The sequence below is a fragment of the Topomyia yanbarensis genome, chromosome 2 (genome assembly GCF_030247195.1).
Source record: "Topomyia yanbarensis strain Yona2022 chromosome 2, ASM3024719v1, whole genome shotgun sequence".
Taxonomy (NCBI): Eukaryota; Metazoa; Arthropoda; class Insecta; order Diptera; family Culicidae; genus Topomyia; species Topomyia yanbarensis.
This window is the reverse complement of record NC_080671.1, coordinates 423,926,249-423,946,186: the sequence shown is the minus strand read 5'-3', so window position 1 is coordinate 423,946,186 and position 19,938 is coordinate 423,926,249. Positions and strand designations below refer to the sequence as shown.

Below are 19,938 nucleotides of genomic sequence, written 5' to 3'. Positions count from 1 at the left end.
CAGCACTGCTCCATCGGAATCCAATCAGACTAATTGCAATAACTTCAGTTCTAGAGCTGATCCTTGTAACTGTTAATACTCAAATCAAAGGCAATAATCACATTAATGAGCCTTACTTGTTTTATGAGCAAATCTCGCCTCAATCAAATGTTATAGCTGTTTAAAAACGTTGTTGTCCACAAACAACATGGGCATGAATGGGTTAAGGGCCTGGTCATCGCCATTTAGCACCTGCTTTACTAGATCAAAAAGTCGAGATTTTAAATGATTTTTTGAGCTTGTCAAATATATGTACATAAATATTGAAAACGTTAGGCTCAGGCAGGTATTTATTTTACTATTCTACATAACTATTTTATTATAATCGACATCATCATAATTATTATAATCACAATCATCAGCATCGTCGTCGCTATAGTTATCTGAATCGTGTTTCTTTTCCCAAAGATTAAGTTTCCTTTTCCTTTTCAAGCACAATTCATGCACTCGGTTTTTTGGACGGCCTATAATTTTGAACATTATATAAACAGTATAAAATGTAGAGCATGTTACTTTAAAAAGCGAATGAATTAAGGATTACCCTTCATTCTGTTCTGAGTAAGCGACGAATTTCTGTGAATGCTGGTTTGGGAGGTAGTGCATTTTTTTGGAACTGTTAACAGCTTCTCAAAATATTTCGAAGTTTTATCGAGCACTTTCGTCTCAATTTGATGACTGTCTTTCCAAAATTGATCAAACCTTTTACATGTTTTAATTGCTACAGCTTTTGCATTCCGAGCGAAATTCTTTTTTTCATTTTCTCCCATATCAAATGATCTCATAATTTTCTCAAACCCAGCCTTTATTTTATTTCGATTTTCACCTTTGGTCACTTTCCAGAGATCGAATGATTTTCTTTTATCCATTTTAACGGAACTATTAATACAAAGCACTACACGCGTTCATCAAAGCAGTCGTCGGCTACTGCGATTCGATACATGAATGGGATTGATACCAATTAAACTGATTATTAAAATTAAATTAAATAAATAATAAAATAATAAATAATAATAATAAATAATAACTAGTGTTAAGTATTTACAAAGTGCTATGTATAATGCCAAATTCATGATCAGAATACTGATCATATGTAATAGATGGAAAATAGACAGAAACGACTGTTTGGGCCGAAACGTCAACGTACAACGCGATCCAACTAAAACAGTATTATATTGAGTTCACCGATATGTGAGCTGCAACATAACATTTACTGATGGCGAATCGAAAGACTACTTTTTCTTAAAACCTTGAGAAAACTAGAATTTCCATAAGACACCCCTTTTGGACGTCAGCTAGTACTGAGGTTACCTCCATGGTTAACTTTGACTGCTAATATCAAAAAATCTAAAAAATATTTCCAAATTTCTCAAATGACAGTCCACGTGGATTACATAGACTATTGAAAAATGTAAAAATGTCGATTTCGGAAAAAAATGTGGATTTGCCCCTTTTGGACGCCAGCCATTCAATGGTTTATGTGATTTGCTTCGTGCTGGTTCGGGTAGAAACAGAAAGCATACTAAGTATTATATCCAGTGCAGTAAAATTTCATTTCATTCAATCGAAACTGAATGAACGCAGTCAATCAGTCGTCTGCAGTAGCATTCACATTCATTTAACGCATCAGTTGTTGTTAATCTGAAGCTGGGTTCATGGCACTTCACTCACCGCTGCTTTCAAATGAGTCGCAATTCATATTCAACCTCCTTCGTTTGATCCTCTCAAATGAATAGATCAGCTTTCAATTTCCCCAGTGAGCACCAGTCAAATGAGATCCGGGTAAACCTAAGACAAAAAGAGACAACTGGCTTCGTATTTTTGGTTATCATGCCTTTCTTGTGCCAGATGACAGATGAGTGTATGCAGCTAGCGAGGTTGGCAGTGCAGCCAATTTCTTTGTCATATTTAGATATGTTGCTATAATACACATAATAATGACCGTTTTATTGACACACATTTCGCATTTATCTGGTACTAATCAATCCAACATTTTTATCACATACTACATGTTTCTAGCAAATTTGGCCAGCATAACAGCCTATTCATCAGAATCAAATTTGCAACAAAAATATTATAGAGATGAACGTACTACCAAATAACATTTTTCATTGCAACCAGTTTCAATAAGCTGTTATTAGTAGATTCATTATTTTCGTCTGAACTCTGCGAATTTAAGAAAATTTGAAAAAGAAATATGATAGCCGCAGTATGCTATCATAATTGTACGAAGCTGTCAAATTCATTGCTAAAATCAAATATGTAATTCAGCTATTTATTTGCACCTCTACCAATAGTTCCCTGTGTACAATTCCGATGACATGGTGAAGAGGTAAAACATTTCCACAATGGTTATATAGGAACACATTACGAGCACAGTCTATAGTCTACGAGAATCTTTTTTTCAGAGAGAATTCGAAAAGGTTCTGCTCGATATGAATGCTATAAATAGGTCATATCGAAGGTGGCTTTATTGATTTGAGGTAACCAAAAGGCGCAATATTGGATTGATTGATTGCAAAATGTCCTCAATCATCAGTTTCCGTCATCTAGTGACCATCATTGCAAAAGCGATATAGATATATATTGATCATGGTTTTTACTGTGGTGGTTACCCGAAACCGCCATCTTTGTTTTCAAAATGGCCTAAATTCATAAATTACGGTATTTTATGATTATTTTAAAGGATACCCATATTGATAGTTGTTTTCACAGTTTCTTGGTCACTATAGGCCGCAATCTTGGATTTCAAAATGGCCTAACCTCCTTTCAAATGGTATCCATGTTGCCCTCATCTCTGATTTAAAAATGACTTTAACCATCGAGCTTGAGCTTGAGCTTGACCTTGTACGACCACCTAGCTGCTACTCCGTTATCGATCTAGACTAGCTGAAGTTGCACAGGGAATCAGTAGTAGTGCTTGGGATTAGGGAAACATCTTTCAATGTGCAACTCCTGGTAATCCTAAAGTGTTTATTGAACAAAACCGGCGCCGGCCTGGCCCGAACGTAGATCGCAAAAGGAACGTTAGTCCGATACTTGCTTTTGCTAGGCAACGGCTTTACTTCCCTTCCGAAGGAAGAGTTTACACCTCAGAAAAATCTCAGCGACCTCGGCTAGGATTGCACCCAGACTAACTGGGATGGGTGGCTGTCACACTTACCACTCAACCAACTACGCCTTCATTTAAAATGACTAACCATCGATTTCCGTTATCTATCATCTTGGACCTTTAACGAGTTCGCCCGTTTACACCTAAGACAAGATAAAGCAACTAGTAATACGATTTCTGTATATTTCTGTATTTTGGTAGTACGTCCATCTCTATTTCAAAGTTTGTGGCAAATTTGATTCTGATGAATAGGCTGTTATGCTGACCAAATTTGCTAGAAACATGTAGTATATGATAAAAATCTTGGATTGATTAGTTCCAGATATATTTTGGCGAAATGTGAGTTAATAAAACAGTCATTATTATGTGTATTATAGCAACATATCTAAATATGACAAAGAAATTGGCTGCACTGCCAACCTCGCTAGTTGCATACAGTCATCTGTCAACAATTCTTGAGCGTTTTTTCAAAACGTCATATCTGCAATGAGTTACTCTCTTTGTTTACTTTCTCTTCTGTTAATAATTCGGTCACTTTAACATTTATCCCTCAGCTCTTTGCATAATATGCTAGCTAAAACCACCGTCTTTCGATCTGTACTGTAAAATAAGTGAAAAGTGTTATAGTGACGCCGTAAAAATCGAAAGAGAAAGTATAAACAGAGAGTAACTCATTGCAGATATGACGTTTTGAAAAAACGCTCAAGAATTATTCACCAGGGCACAAGAAAGGAAAGAGAACTCTCCAAGAAGAAGAGAAAGAAAGGTTCGGAACATTTGTCATTTTTGAGTGAATTTGTTTTATGTTTGTTAAGCAGAAAAGCCCACTACGTCATTTGTTTTATTCTTTTCTTTTTCATATCCTCCTGATTTATCAGCTTCATCGAAAAAAAATACAACCTTACTCATACAGAGAAAAAATGCTCGTACCTGTATCCGTCTTGAGTTGCCTCGTCTTATCATAGCCTTTACCCTATATTATTTATTATCTTGGTCGGAGTTATTTTTATGTCAGTGAGTGTTCCTTCATATTCATGTGTGAGTGGTTCATTGGAATGGTTCACTTCCATTAGCTGAGACCGTGCTAATGTGAGGTTGGTGTTCAACAGAAACTAAACAGGCAAAAACGTCAAATGACTAGAACCTGTTATTCAATTGACAGTGAACTTTGAGTGACTCAAACGAAGACGGCAGCCGAACTCAACTGATATAGTGGTGGTATGTTTACAGTGAAAGGCTCGAAGTTTCACTTGAAACGATTATTTTCGTTTGAAATTGATATTTTACCGCACTGATTATATCCTTCGACAGATAGAAACAGACTAACCTAGATATTATTTCTGTGTTGTCTAAGATAAAAAGTCACCGAAAAAAATCACAAAACCAGCAGCATGAGACAACTGGTAAATGACAAGTCATGGTATTATGAATCTACGACAAATTAACAAATGAGCAGCTTCTCCACTCAATTGGTTCCAATGATTCACATTATATTTGACTATAAACTGCTGACTAACGAGCACCAACCCAATGTTAAATTGGTCTTTTTTTAAATCGCTGGCAAACTTGTATTTTGGCGCCAACACAAAAAAACACACTCCCTTATCAGTCTCTTTTTAAACCTCCCCATATAATTACCTCTATCCGAAAGCCGAGCGTCGAGGTGCTGGAGATCGTTTCCCGCCAAACCATGTAGCGCGGCTTGGTGACCCCCTTGGCCCGGTGTTCCTCCTCGGTCGGTGCGTTCGGGTCGATCTGTATCATCTTTTCGTACATGTCCTAAAAAACATGAAAGGCGAACGTGTTAATCCCATCCATTTCGCCCGATTTGATCGATCGTTGATGCGAGCAACTCAATTAAATTAGGTACCTTTCGCAGTTTCGGCTTCTCTTTGGCTTTGGACAGCTCCTCCTCCAGGTAGGTCCGTACGCCAATTTTGCAGTCCATCACGCACGGCTGGTAGTAATCGCTGAGCAGATCTTGCAGCTGAATGTAGGTGGCTATAGTGGTGGCGGTTTAGGTGTTCGGTTAAGGAAGATTATATCATTGGGTTTGGAGTCCGGGGGGGAGGGTAGAACACAACAACTTTCAAATCCGACGCAATTATTTTTGCACACGACGACGATGATTCGGCTTATTTTAAAGGGTACCTTTCCATGCCGTAAGGCAAATAAAAATATCTGGTGTAAATTAGAATTCGGCAGTGACATTCACAACATTATCAGTAGTAATAAATTATTTCAAAATGTGATTGTACCATATTCAAATGGTTTTGTACCGAGACTCGAACATTGAACGGAAAACCAGTTGAATTGTCTATAATCTCTCACTTAGATAAGATTTATTAAATAATAGGTGTCATCATTACAATACCTGTCGGATCAAGTATTTTCAAACGATGAAAAACCAAAACGACGAACCCGTTTTTCACATTTCCAATAAAACCCGTCAACTTCCCAAGTATTTCTGTTTCCCTAACTAGATAAGGGTTTATTCAATTTATTGTCTGCATTCGAAAAAGTCCCCTTGAGCATCAGATTGACTTCCACAGGCACATTCGTCAGACCCTTGGTAACTGAATTAACATTGCGATCTGAACGTAATAGAATAATTGCAATCAATACGATCCAGCACATGTACGAACGCCTTCCTCCCGGGCGGATGTTCGATACAAGCTATGGCGGACGAGGAGGAGGAGGAGGATTGCATGAAGGGCACACGGGGGAAAGCTATCCAATTAGCAAGCAAATTAAGCGGGCTATTTATATTCCAGTTCTAATTGTTCAGCTAAGGCAACAAAACAAGCACACACAAGCCCGGGGAATAGTCGCAGCTGCTGTGCCGAGGCGCATCGTGGCAGCAAACCCAATTGGTGATAATTCCCACTAGGTAGTCTCCGCTCGCTCTGATGCTGTATCTGTTTGTTTTGATTATTTTGCACAAGCGATTTATCGGATGCGCGCATAACATTTACTCAATAGTTGCTCGGACCAGCCCTATCTTACTGCTGCATGATATAAAAAAGTGGAACTCCGATTGCAATGTGTAGTGATAAGATCTCACCGCGAGGGCAGCACACTTTTATCGTCATCATAGCTGTTAAATTGAAACATCAACATTAATTTGAGAGTATCGTGATCGAATCACGGAACCGGTTTCAGGTTGAATTTTTTATCTTTTTAGTTTGTTAGATTTTTTTTCGAAAAGGATACATTCTCCATCATCGCTGTTTACTTGGCCCTTGTACTCGGGGACGTACGGTCGGAGGACATCCTTCATGAGAACCTGCAATAGAGGATATAAAATATACGTTAAACTTCTCACAAGTACGTTTTTAAGGAGGTATAGGAGTTTTTTTTTATTTGAAAAATGATCTTTTTTACTTAATCTGAAATATTAACATATTAAGAAGCTTTTACCACGCCAATCAGCATATGTAAACCAACTAACGGAGTCGCTATCTGAATTATCATCATAATTGCTGTAAAATACGAGAACACCACCGATAAATAGAACTTTGATCTTGGTCCCCCGGGGCTCTCCTTTATTAGGTCATCAATAAACCGCTCACTACCGAACAAAAGCATCTTTTCTTTTGCAAGATGAAATGGGACGATTGCGATGGGGCAGGAATAAGGAATCAGCAAAAGTTGGTGAGCTGCCGTTTAAATTTATTGCATACATACTCCAGGCGAGCAAAATCCCCTCAAATATAAGTGACGGTAGGTACGAAGTAAAAAGCCCAAGTAACAATTGAAGTTTTATAGCACGCTACAAATGCAATCTAAGTTTTATCATTGGCTATAAAACTGTCATAAAACCACAATTGTTACTAGGGAGGTAAGTCTTTGTAAATAATCAATTAAAATTTCACCATACACTAAATTCGCGTCAATTCCATGTACACTCAATTGTGACAAGAAATCGAAAATTTGATGATAATATTAATATAAAATTGATACTCCTATTATAATAGAGCGAGGCTTGTCGACAGGAAAATGATCTTGGACGGTACCGCTAGGTCTCTGTCATTCTGAAAAGGGTTATTGGAAAATCGCTAGGGCTAACACCTTCTAAAATCCGAAATCAAGTTGTTTCTATAATACCACTGCCGGCCAGTTTTGATTTGGAAGGTTAACACACACATATATTCAAAACCGTTTGAAAACTCCGCTAGCGAATGACGGATCTCAATAGTAGCATGTCTGTAATAATATACGTACATGGAACTATTGAGAACCAGAGCTACAGGTCCAAAGCCCTGGTAAAGGAGGATGGTTGTGATGATCTGGGCCGCGGTCACCACGTAAAGCAAGATAGGTCATAACCCCAATTCCAAGGCGTGAAGCGACCCGTGCCGAGGGATGAGTGATCGAGGGGGTGAAAAAGATGCTCGATCGTTAACGGAGCCTGTGGGGTACCTGGGCAACCCCCACAGTAAGCGTCCCTTACCACGTTAATGCGGAGCTCTGGCGTGGCGGACATTTATTCTCGCGCTACTCGTGGGTTCAAACATGGAGTCAAATAGAAACAAAAACAAACAAACAGAGGTGCCAAACCCCTTTGCTAGAGGTGGTTTGGCGAGGTCTCCCCCCCGTGGGGAGAGTAGTGGAGCGACGAGTGTTGCATCTGATAGCACCAGTGACCCCCCAGTAGTGGTAGGAAATAGCCCTACCAACGCACTGGATGGGCTACTATCCGCGATGCGCAAAGTGGTGGAGCAGCTCGATTCAATAATCGAGTTCACTAGCGCAAAGCAAAACATAAGTAAAGAGTTAAAGCAGAGCCTCCTGGAGCTCCGGAAAACTATTCGTGTCGCAAGACAGAAACAGCAGGCTTATGCCAAGGGGGGGAATGTCGGGAGAAGTCCGACAAAGAAACCCAGACAGTGGCCTCCAAGAGGGAGGGAAGAGAGAAGGTCGATACAGGCACTCAGATAGTAGCCTTCACCTTCTATGGAGCAGCCACGTCGCTCGGAGCGGCGGCCGAGTTCCCCTCGAAGGGAAAAGGCAAGGGCAAGGGCAATCGTAAGACGGCGCCGAACGCGAAGCGCCCTAGGAAGTCGCCAGGCGAGGGTGCAAAAACCGACACCACACGGCGTGCAACCGTTAAGGCCAGACGCGTTTGGTCGAGGTAAGCGAGGGCGAGAGTGACCTCGCTGAGCAGAGCGTTGGTACCAGCAACCCGGCGCGACCGGGCAGGGGGGCGTTAACCCCTGGACGCTGGTCACCAGGAAGAAGCCGGCACCGACACCGGAGGTACCGCGGCCCGCGAAGAAGGCCAAGGACAGAGGAGAGGCCTTGTGGTTAAAAACCGACAAGGACAAATACGCCGACGTCCTAAAGTCGATGAAGGCGGCCGAAAGCCTTTCATCCCTTGGGCAAGATGTGCGTAGCGTGAGACGCATCAACACGGGAGAAATGCTTCTGGTGCTGAAGCGAGGCGCACAATCTAGTGCGGTGTACAAGGCCTTGGCCCAAGAGGTCCTTGGTGAAGGCGCCCAGGTCAGGTCGCTAGGGGCGGAAATGACTCTCCAGTGCAAGCATCTGGACGAGTTCACGACCGCAGAAGATGTCGTCGCAGCCGTTAAGGAACAATGCGGCGTCACAATCGAGCGGGCCTCTGTGCGGTTTAGAGATGGACCATCTGGCACCCAAGTAGCCTACCTCAGGCTACTGAAGGCGGATGCCAAAAAGGTAACCGAGAAAGGGACGCTGAAGATCGGCTGGTCGGTATGCCCTATTAGTATACCCCAGCCGCCTTCAGTGGATAGGTGCTATCGGTGCCTTGAGTCCGGCCACAAAGCATACGAGTGCAAAGGCATAGATAGGAGCAAACTATGTCGTCGCTGCGGCGAGGAGGGACATAAAGAGCGGGGGTGCACTAAGGCACACAAGTGCCTTATCTGCACCGCTAAGAAGCAAGCCCATAAACATGCTATGGGCGGACCTTCGTGTCCCTTCGGTGAGTTAAATAAGAAGAAGCCGTGAACGTCACACAGCTAAATCTTAACCATTGTGCAGCAGCCCAACAGCTGCTGTGGCAGTCGGTCTCGGAGTCGAGGACAGATGTCGCCCTCTTATCAGACCCGTACAGCATCCCTGCCGGCAACGGCAATTGGGTGTCGGACGGGTCTGGAATGGTGGCAATCTGTACAACAGGACGGTTCCCGGTTCAAGAGGTAATACACTCCGCCGCCGAGGGTGTTGCGATTGCCAAGATCAATGGTGTGTTCTATTGCAGCTGCTACGCTCCACCAAGGTGGCCAATAGAACAGTTCAACCAGATGATCGACAGGCTCTCGTCAGACCTAGTGGGCCGGAAACCGGTAGTCATAGCGGGAGATTTTAACGCTTGTGCAGTGGAGTGGGGCAGCCACTGTACAAATAGCAGGGGTCAAGCGCTAATGGAGGCGCTTGCGAAACTCGATACTGTGCTAGCTAATAATGGCTCCGCTAGCACATTCCGTAGAAACGGGGTGGAGGCGTGGATTGACGTAACATTTGCCTGCCCGAGTCTGGCTCCAGGCATGGAATGGAGGGTAGACGAAGGCTACACCCATAGCGATCACTTAGCAATCCGCTTTAGGATCAACTATGGTGTGCAGCATCCGAGGGCGGGAGATCCCTGTCAGGTACGCGGGTGGAAGTCCAATCACTTCGACAGCGAAGCTTTCACCGCGACCCTGGGACTGGAGGCCAACACCGACAGTCTAAGCGGGGATGCGCTGGTAGCTGTTCTATCACGCGCGTGCGACGCCACTATGCCGAGAAAAACACTGCCAAGAAACGGTAGATGCCCGGTATACTGGTGGAGTGCCGAGATTGCAGCTCTATGGTCAGCCTGCCTCAGAGCTAGACGTAGGATGCAAAGAGCTCGCACCGAGGATGCAAGAGAGAACCGCCATGAAGTGTTTCGAACTGCGAATTTGGCCCTTAACAAGGCCATTAAAAGCAGCAAGAGAGCGTGTTTCGACAACCTGTGCGAGAGTGTCAACGCGAATCCGTGGGGTGACGCCTACAGAATCGTGATGGCTAAGACCAAAGAGGCTCACCACCTTCAGAACGGTCTCCGGACCGGTTGGCGAGGATTATCGAAGCACTCTTCCCGTCTCGAGCTGCAGGCCCATGGCCACCTGTACCCAGGGCCGTCGAGAGCGGCGACAGGCCCCAAGCCTAGTGTTACTGACGGGCCCTTCTCAACTTACTTATTTGAATCTTGATTAGAGGACTTGTATATATTCATTCATATATCAAACTATGTTGCTGTTGCTAAAATTGCTATGGTTACGTGTTTTTCAATTAGCGGGTTCCCGGGTACTCTTTTGCCCTGTTAAAAATGTACACAATGGATAACAACCTTATTAGAGATATATGGAGATAATCCGTGTATTCGCACCACGTTTGTGTCATCGCCTTTATATATACAGAGGTACTGACTTCATGTTGCCACATTCAATGATATATTTAATTTTGCGCAATAAACGCTTCTACTTGATTATTAGTCTGAAAAATAATCAGTACACTATGTCCAACTATGAAATTGTAAGGTATAGACATTGATCATCTTTACCTCCATTTGCAAATTTGATATTTTTAACTTCTCCAACAGGTGATTTTAAGGGACACCTCGTAAAGTAAACAGGAATACAGTTTGACCACAGTACGGCCATTTTCCGCTTTGATCGTCATTCATTTTTATTCACGTTTGACACAGTAGGTTGAAGTAGGGGAGACTGGGGCTAGTTGGCGGGGTTTTTTGGTTTCAATTTTTATCGCCGATTTTTTAAAAGTGTTTGATGCATTGTCTCCATTTTTAGAGACAAAAATATGTGACGCGGAAAACCCGCTAACTTACCCCGGCCCCGGGGTAAGTTGGCGGTATGTGAGTATACGCCAAAAACTAAGCAATCAAATGGAGATTCAATTACTTCAAGGGTCCTTTTGGAACGTGCTGAATGTCTTTTCGAGAAAACTGTATATTAACCGACATTTGCTATTATATTTCAGTTTCAATACGCCGGAATTTTGACTTTGACGCGTACTCCCTATACAAAAGAAAATTTTCGAAATTTTTTATGCAATTGGCCGGAATAAATGTCTCCTACATTTGCGAGATACACAAGAAAAAGATTTTCTTACTTTGGAGTGAATTCCAGAAATAAAAATATTTCATGATTTTATTGCACTGTAAATAGTACCGCCAACTTATCCCACGTGCAGCACCGCCAACTTGCCTCAACCGCATATTTTATTAAAAATTATTTAAAAAATTACTTTTGTTTGTGGATAGATGTAATATCTATACGGATGCTCTTTTCACGCGCTGTCGAAAAATATAATCATTCGGGAAATAGATTTAAAATCACTCTAAATAACGCAAAGCATTTAAAATTTAGAACATTTACGTGGTATACTCGAAAACACAATATCACCCACAACTTCCACCAAACAAATCGTTTTGCAACAAAAACACATTGGATAACGGGTTTTACCTAACTTGAGGTACACAAGAAGAGCCAGCGCTATATGTCTAATTGAAACAGAGAAAAAGGGATTCCGCCAACTTACCTCAACCGCCAACTAGCCCCGGGCTCCCCTACGATATTTTGCTTCTGTGGTTTAGACAAAATGATACACGGGTAGATTTATCTGTTGGTAGCGGTGGAGCAGTTTTTAGCTTTTGTTGTTAGCAAGAATAAGGTAGCAAATTCAGCTCGTAATTCTCGTTTAACCCTACAACGGTTTCGTAACTTTTTCTATACGTAAACGGTTTTGTGGGGTACATTCGTACCCCAGAATTAAAACCGCTCTAATATGCCTAGTTTTTATTGAATTTATAATTTAATTAGATAGTTTTATTCAAAAATAAGCCAATCAAAGCAGCCTTTTCAAAAATAATCGTGCTTTGCAAATTTTTTATGCACATTTTCATTTTTATACAATTTGTCCTAAAAATACGTCAACATCCCTTTTTAACCTTAATATTGCTATAACTTCGGAAGCTTCTAACCGTTTTTTCTATCTATACGGCGTTGTAAATATTATTAAATTGCCTTTTGAACAAATAGTAAATAATCAAAAACCGACCAAAAAGTGCATTTATTCCGATGCTTGTTTGAACACCAAATACAAATACAATACAAATAGTAAATATACAGCAATATGCAGTAACGAAGTTAAAATAGGCGATGAAGGAACAGACCAGTGCATTGTACGTTCCAGAACTTGGGCTACAGAAGATGAGGAATTGAGTGGTGCGTAGTACATATTATATACAAATCATATTTTGACATCAAAACCAAAAAATACGATTACGATCCAAGCGCCTTTTCTAGTTACTTTGCTATAGTACCATTATTAAATCAAATAACAGATTTAATTGTTCAGCAGTGTTGAAGCCTATACAATTTCACGCAAGTTACTATGTATCGATATTTTGCTTATAAAAAAGATATAATAAATTTTCCGAATTATATACACATGATAAAACACTAACGTAAACGGTTTTGTGGGGTACATTTGTACCCTAGACAAATTTTAAGCAGGCACTGTTAGGTTATTTAAGTGAAACAAATAGGTTGCACCAGCTTTAATGGAAGTTTAATAATCAAATTGATTTATGATAAAGTTTGCTTGCAGTTAAAATAAACCGTAACGGAATAACAGGGATTGCAAATAGCTCTGGGGTACAAATGTACCCCACAAAACCGTTATAGGATTAAAAATATAGAACAACCGAGAAAATTTTCTAATCATAGCTTTTATGAAGGTTTTTTTGGAAAGGAATGTGACGTTTTAATGTAGAAGTCGGTTTTAATACGCTGTTGGAATATGCAGTAATAGACAAAAAATGACACAGAACGCAGTAATAAGGAATTAAACGCAAATAAAACAACTGCGAGTACAGCGGGCAAACGACTGCTAGTACTGGTGACTGAATTGAACTGATTTGATTTCCTTATTTGGCACATAGCAATTGGCTTCTTATGGATATCACAAACATCTCTAGCGACGCCCAAAATTAGTGTTCCATCTTAACACAAAGCATTTTTGGCGAAAAATTATTTTAACGTGCTATAAAAATACAAATATACAAATAAAAATTTATTTCAATTACCGGTTAATTAAGGTCAGTCTACCTACTCATCCCTCCCGGAGTCCAAGCTAAAATCGTTCCGCCATAGATCCCCGGCAAAAACTAGCCCCACTGTGGATAAATTGTGTTGCTATTGTTTTTTTGGAAATGTTCTTTGAGACCAGTTATTCGAGAAGTGAAACAATTACTAAAAGTGAAAAAGGTGCTCAATGTGGCAGGAGCTAATATCCTACAATTGCACCATATAAAACATTAATCACAGTCATTCGTTACGCGAAACAACATACAACACGCCAACGAATGCGGCAACGTTAACTAAAGCATCCCGGTATATATAGAAAACGGCTCTAAACAGGTGCGCTTACACGATTTATCTCTGCCCACTCCTGACATGGCGATAAAAAAAAAGTTTATATCAAGGTACGGAGAAATGGATTTAATAACATTAAGGAACATTTTCCAGGGTAATTCTAATCCTTTTCCTGTGGTGAGAATGCTTGTGAACAAACTAATTCCTTTTTACAAAACCATTTTATGCATATTAACCGAACATGGAACATCTCATCAGACAACACCGGTTATGCACCCAGGGCAGATTCCTATGCGCAAATTCTCCAAAAAACACTGCACCACCTAAAACATTGTACAGAAGTAGCTAAGAAAAGTCCGCCTACTATAACCGCTAACAGCACATCGTTATCTTATGCCAAACCACAAAAAGCTTCAAAACCAAGATTTGTGGATCTTACAGAAACAAATATTCACTCAATAAAATACTCCCAGTGTATGCAATCCAACAACCGGTACCACCAGTAAAGAAACGAACGCAGAAGAGGACGGATACGTCCGTGTGCTTGCATTTCTGTTTGGCGCTGTTCTCTTCGAAAATACATTGAATTGGCTTCGGAACGTTTTGTAAAGTATTCTGCCAATTCAAACAAAAAACTCGGTTTTGTTGACCTAGTACATAAAGTAGACAACTCCTCTAAGAACGTTTGTTTTAACAAATGTTAAATATATCGTCGGTTGTCACGGTAAAGATGGACACGTCTATCGATACCAGGACACATGTTAGTGAACTCGGGTGATTCGTAGTTATACTGCCTAAGCTCGACCCTCATTAACAGAAGACAAAGATTAAGCCCGTACGATATTAAGCCTGTTCTAATGACCCTGCCACTTCTAGTTTTCCGATCTGTTTACTTCACATCCTTGCTCCCACTTGAGTACTATGGCTCTAATTTTCATAAATTTCCCTACCCAGTAATCTCTAGCTAATTGAATGTCGTTAAAATGTAAAAAGAAAATGTGACTAACATAGTCGAAATAAAAAAAGTTAAATATAAAATAAAGCTCTGGTATCCACAATTTCGAATTCTCAAGTTATTAGATTAAAATGTCTTTCAAATTTTTCTCCGCTTTCATCATATGACAATTTAATAGGATGAATAATTACAAAGAAATTACAATTCTTATTTTTCTTGCTCTTCTATGAATACCAGACGTTTTCACCCATCTTCCGGATAAAAATTCGGGCCCCCAAACGCGACCCGGGCCCCAGGGCAATTGCCCCGGCTGACCCCCCCTCTCATCGGGCCTGCCTGTACCATGAGACAGTGCGGGCGCGGCCGAAATTGTGGCTCCGGTGACGAATGAAGAACTACTCGCACTGGCTAATTCCCTAGCAATGAACAAATCTCCAGGGCCGAATGGAGTTCCAAACAGCGCTCTCAAGGCAGCGAAGTCCGGGAAGCCGCCAGGCGACCCATCGGCGCACAGACCAATCTGTCTGATCGACACGAGTGGCAAATTGCTGGAGAAGATCATCCTCAACCGGCTAACTCCGTACTCACGGCCTGTCAAGCAATCAGTTTGGTTTTCGAAAGTGTAAGTCCACGGTGGACGCTATCAACTCAGTGGTAAAGACCGCCGAGATAGAGATCCAACGGCAAAGGCGAGGTATTCGACACTGTGCGTTAGTGACACTTGACGTGAAGAACGCATTCAACAGCGCAAGCTGGGATGCCATCGCGCTCTCATTACACCGGCTTAGCCTACCGGTGGGTTTGTACCGGATCCTGGAAAGTTACTTCCAGAACCGCGTATTGCTATACGAGACCGATGCCGGTCAGAAAAGCGTTCCTATTACCGCCGGAGTCCCGCAGGGCTCGATCCTAGTCCCGGTATTATGGTATTATGGTATGTATGATGGGGTTCTGAGACTAAAGTTCCCTCCTGGGGTCAAGATCGTCGGCTTTGCCGACAACGTAACCTTGGAGGTCTATGGGGAGTCAATCCCCGAGGTAGAACTAACCGCAGAACCCGGATCTTGTCTGATCGGACTTTTGAAATTTCGGGGTCACAGTCGAGAACCGTTTTTTTATAAATATGAAGAAGATTCAGTTTTTAGAAATTTACAAGACTCAGCGATTTAGTCTTGGACCGAAAAAAGACCACAAATGAACCAGTTGAAAGTACTGGGTACAGGTTTGGGCTAGGGAGGAATCTTAGAAATGGAACCCCATTCGACATCCATTTTATCATCAGAAGAAGGAACCTATGAGAACGTTAACGCATCATCGGGACGAAGCAATAAATGTGTTTATAAAGATAAAAGACACTTATCTTCAAACTGGTTTCCAACGACGCATCGATATAGCTTATATAGCTGACTAAGCCTCACAGCGCACAAAAGGGCTGAGGTATGTGGCCTTAAGAAGAAGAGAAAACGTAACACCGAGACAAAGTGTCTAATCGCACACCGTACAGAGAAAAAAAATACACCCGACTTGCCTGAGAGTCTCGGTACGAATGAAAATACTGAGACTGAAATCTAATGGCAAGTGTCGATTGATAAACAGCTTTACTGCCGTTCTAAGCTTAATTGTCCCATGTTCTATGGGATTCCCTATACACATGGGACAATTATGCGTTGAACGGCAGTTTATTGAAGAGATAAGTATTTCCAAAGTAATGTTATTTCCATTTGATTGCTCTTTGTCTGGTTTACTGCCAACCTGCCACGGAGACGGGATATGTTGGCGAGTTTTCTGCGTCAACATATATACAACGTGTTCTAATTTGCATGATCTACCTAAATCAAAGAAGTAAAATATGAACATTGCAAACTCCACAATTTTTCAGATGAATCGTATTATGAATAACATCGTACTCACGAAACATCGTGTTTCCATGAAACAGGCTGTAAAATACTACATGGCGTCACACACGAATTTTTGGCAGGGATAGTGTGGTTGTCTTCTGAATATGTTACGTTTTTTATGTTGTTAAGTTATTGTTCATTATTTTGGTTAAAATATTTCAACGAATGGATCATAGTGGGTCAAGAAATTATAAAAATTATGGTGGTAAATTATGGTCATTCCTTTATTAAACTTTGTTCGCTTTGCCTTCTACAGGAATGCAAAGCTTCCATAGTTTTGGTTCAAGAGCCTTACTTCCAAAACGGAAACATCTGAGTCTACGAATATTTGTTATCAAGATTGAGTTTTTGTATGCTGTAGAAAAATGTGATCAAATTGTCCAAAAATGTGTGGCAATTCAAATCTTCCATATTGGCGTTTGAAGGCTATAAATTGCAACAATTCATAGTCCCACAACAATGACACTCCAAAAAAAAACGCTTTCCAAATTACCTTGAAACACTTCTCCTCCTTGGGGCACAGTTTCTTCAGTACTGTGCCCTGATCGGGACCGGCCTTGAAATTGCCCTGGTGACCGGCAAGCTGTACCCATGGGTATCGTTGTTTCTTGTAGGTTTGAAAGAACGGCGTCCACTGGACGATGTTGCGCAACTTTCTCCATCCAGAGGGCTGCAAGGGAAGAGAAGAAGAAGAATGAAATACAATGTAAGCATAAAATCATTGTGACATTTAATCATTCAGCTGACAGCTTTGACACACGACAACCTGCGGGATTTGTTTTTTTTTTCTTTCAGATTTTCATTTACGTAAACGCGCCATCGATGGCGGGAAAAACAAATCAACCACGGCAGCGTGTGACAAACCGCAAGGCAAACTGGATCAGTTTACCATTTGGAAATGCGTATACCAGGTGTTCTACGCAGAAGAGTAGTAAACAGTGTATTATCAGTATTGTATTTGCAGCAAGAATAATTCGCTAGTCAAATATTTTTTTAGAAAGACAAACTCTTCTAAAAAGGTTAGAATATCTTAAATTACTAATAGAAAGCTTGTTCCTCTTATCCCTAACACACCCTAAAAACAAAACATCAGCTTCGATTAAGTCTTGACAAACATATTATTACGGCTTAAAACCCAACTGTCAAAATTCTCTTTGAATAGAAATTCCGGACAAACCGTTACTCGCCAATCACAGATATTAGTAGTAAGCAAAAGAGAATAGTTTTTTCTTTCATTAACTGCTATGAACTGCGTTTAGCCAGTAACCATTTGCTCGAAATTTGCTTTCAAAGAGAATTTTGACAGTTGGCTTTTAAGCAGTAATCATATGTTTGTCGAGAAGTGTAACGCAAACGTTGATACATTGGAAACGCTGCAACGGGCGTTTAATGTGGTTTGATGTATCAGTGTAAGATTTGCTGGCAGTCAAAGCTAGAGCCATTTCGGAATAAGTAAAAAACGGCAAGAGTTATTGTTGATTTTGCTCAACAGTTACTGCTAGCTAGGTAGATTTGGTTTCGTTTTTTGCGCAACTGTTCTTTATAAAGTATGCAGAACAAAAGCTACCGAAGAAAAAGAATATCGATGTGATGAATTGACGGCTGCTGCATTGTTCAGTGAACGCACGAACTTTATACGCCCTGATTGACACCGTCTCGAGAGTTTTTGTTTTGCTTCGTGCTATCCGCTCCAGTTTTAATTTGAATGAATAAACAAAGCGGACACCGCACGAGTGTCAACATTATTCTGTTGAATTATGTATTTATTGCATGAAAAGTAAAACTGTACACGCAGCAATATTCGGCATATGTAACATTTCTAATTGTAACTAACGAAAAAAAATTCTAAAAATATGTTTTAATGAAACAACAATCATTGAACAAAATTATTTCCAATAGTTTTTCAAAAAATTTGACGAGCAATATATTGAAAACAGAAATTGATTGTTAACCATAAAACAGTGATCGTATTCTTATGAATAAGTTGATTTAGTATATTTGAACACTTCTAGAACAGAACAGACCTCCAATATAAGGAGCATGTCAATTACGCGTAATGTGGTAGACGCTACTAATTTTTGTTTTTGCGAAGAATAGTGATGGCTGTAGCAGTGACCCCCGGCGTTGACGTCAAACCGAATTGAAAAACGGTATCAGTTTCATTCGGCATCAGCGACAGCCAACGACGTTACTTTATACCATATGGAGCTGTTCAAAGCACAGGTGCGGTAATTGGGGTACGGACGAAAGCGATAATCGGAGAAGCAGACCGTATGATCTTCGGGCGTTGTTGTCAGGTGATATTGAAAATGTCCCACCGCCGCAGAAATGAATCTCCGAACCGAACGCAGTGGTACATTGCGTGTGCAGGATTAGATTGGGACACTCTTGACATTGAAAATCTCTTACAATCTTAAAGGTTTCAGCGTGAAAAAAACCCTTTTTTGTGATTTTTTTTATATTTTTGCGTTAAGCAAATTTATCAAAACTTTTGTACGTTATAGTGCATTCCAATAACACGCTGTAATTTTTCTATGCAAAAATATCGACAAATGACTCAGTGACGAATCTTTTTGTAGAACGTCTCTGGAAAAACATGATTTGCGGTGTTACCTGCTATTCAAAAACTACTAAAACCGATTGCTTTCAAACTTTGTATACACATTCTATGTTAAAAATACCTAACCCCTACGTTGTGCATGCCACTCTCAGAGTATATCGTCCAGCTTCAATCCATCCGAAAGATCTTCTGGCGTTGTCGGGTGAGGCATGTTGAAAATGCTCCACCGCCGCGGAAAAGAATCTTCAAATGCAATGGTAAATTGCGTGCAACGGATGATGACACTTATATTTATTACTTTGCGTTGTAAATACATAAAGCCACACGGCTCTGTTTAGCTCATGTATTGAGGTATGAAAATAAACGTTTTGAAGAAAAATTGCATTTAATTTCTTCTTAACGACATTCAATTTGCAAGGGACTGGAAAATGAAGCATATTTTTCAATATTAAGAGCCATAGTACTCAGCATCAACAGTTGTGGTGTATGGTCACTTTGTGCTTACCGTGACTTAACTTTTTGTCGATTGCGACAGCATGAAGTAACAAGTTTCTTTACGTTCGTCCGGACATGCCGTAGACTCAGGTGATTCGCATTTCTAATGCCGAAAGATCTTGACACCTACGGTAGCAGACAAAGGGTTAAGCCGCCGGTAAACTCTAAGCTTGCTCATATGACCCTTTCCACGCTTTTCTAAAACTTTCTTCCTTCAACCCCTTGCTCTCCCTTGAGTACTATGGCTCTTAATATTAAAACATATGCTTCATTTTTCAGTCCCTTGCTAATTGAATGTCGTTAAAAACATAAAAAAGGAAAATTGACTCACTCTTAGTCGTTAACAAAAAAGGAAAAAAATTCTTCTTACGTTGTATAAGAATTCTGCGTAATCATCCGTACATACTAATACACGGAGATATTTTCTTGGTTCGCCGAGTTGAGTCGATTGGTATATGAGATCCAGCTTTGCG

At 40.7% G+C, this 19,938-nt stretch overlaps 1 protein-coding gene across 3 annotated transcripts in view; it reads right to left on the bottom strand.

Annotated features, from left to right (window-relative positions):
• The window catches only part of LOC131685281 (inositol-trisphosphate 3-kinase B), a 486,498-nt gene that overhangs the window by 18,394 nt on the left and 448,166 nt on the right, over nt 1–19,938 (bottom strand). For all 3 annotated transcript variants that reach the window (XM_058968886.1, XM_058968887.1, XM_058968888.1), the window contains exons 3-6: nt 16,904–17,080; nt 6,362–6,434; nt 5,019–5,149; nt 4,787–4,927 (exon numbers count right to left, since the gene is read on the bottom strand). In XM_058968886.1, coding sequence (XP_058824869.1) covers nt 4,787–4,927; nt 5,019–5,149; nt 6,362–6,434; nt 16,904–17,080 — 522 coding nt within the window. The remainder of the gene's footprint in view (nt 1–4,786; nt 4,928–5,018; nt 5,150–6,361; nt 6,435–16,903; nt 17,081–19,938) is intronic.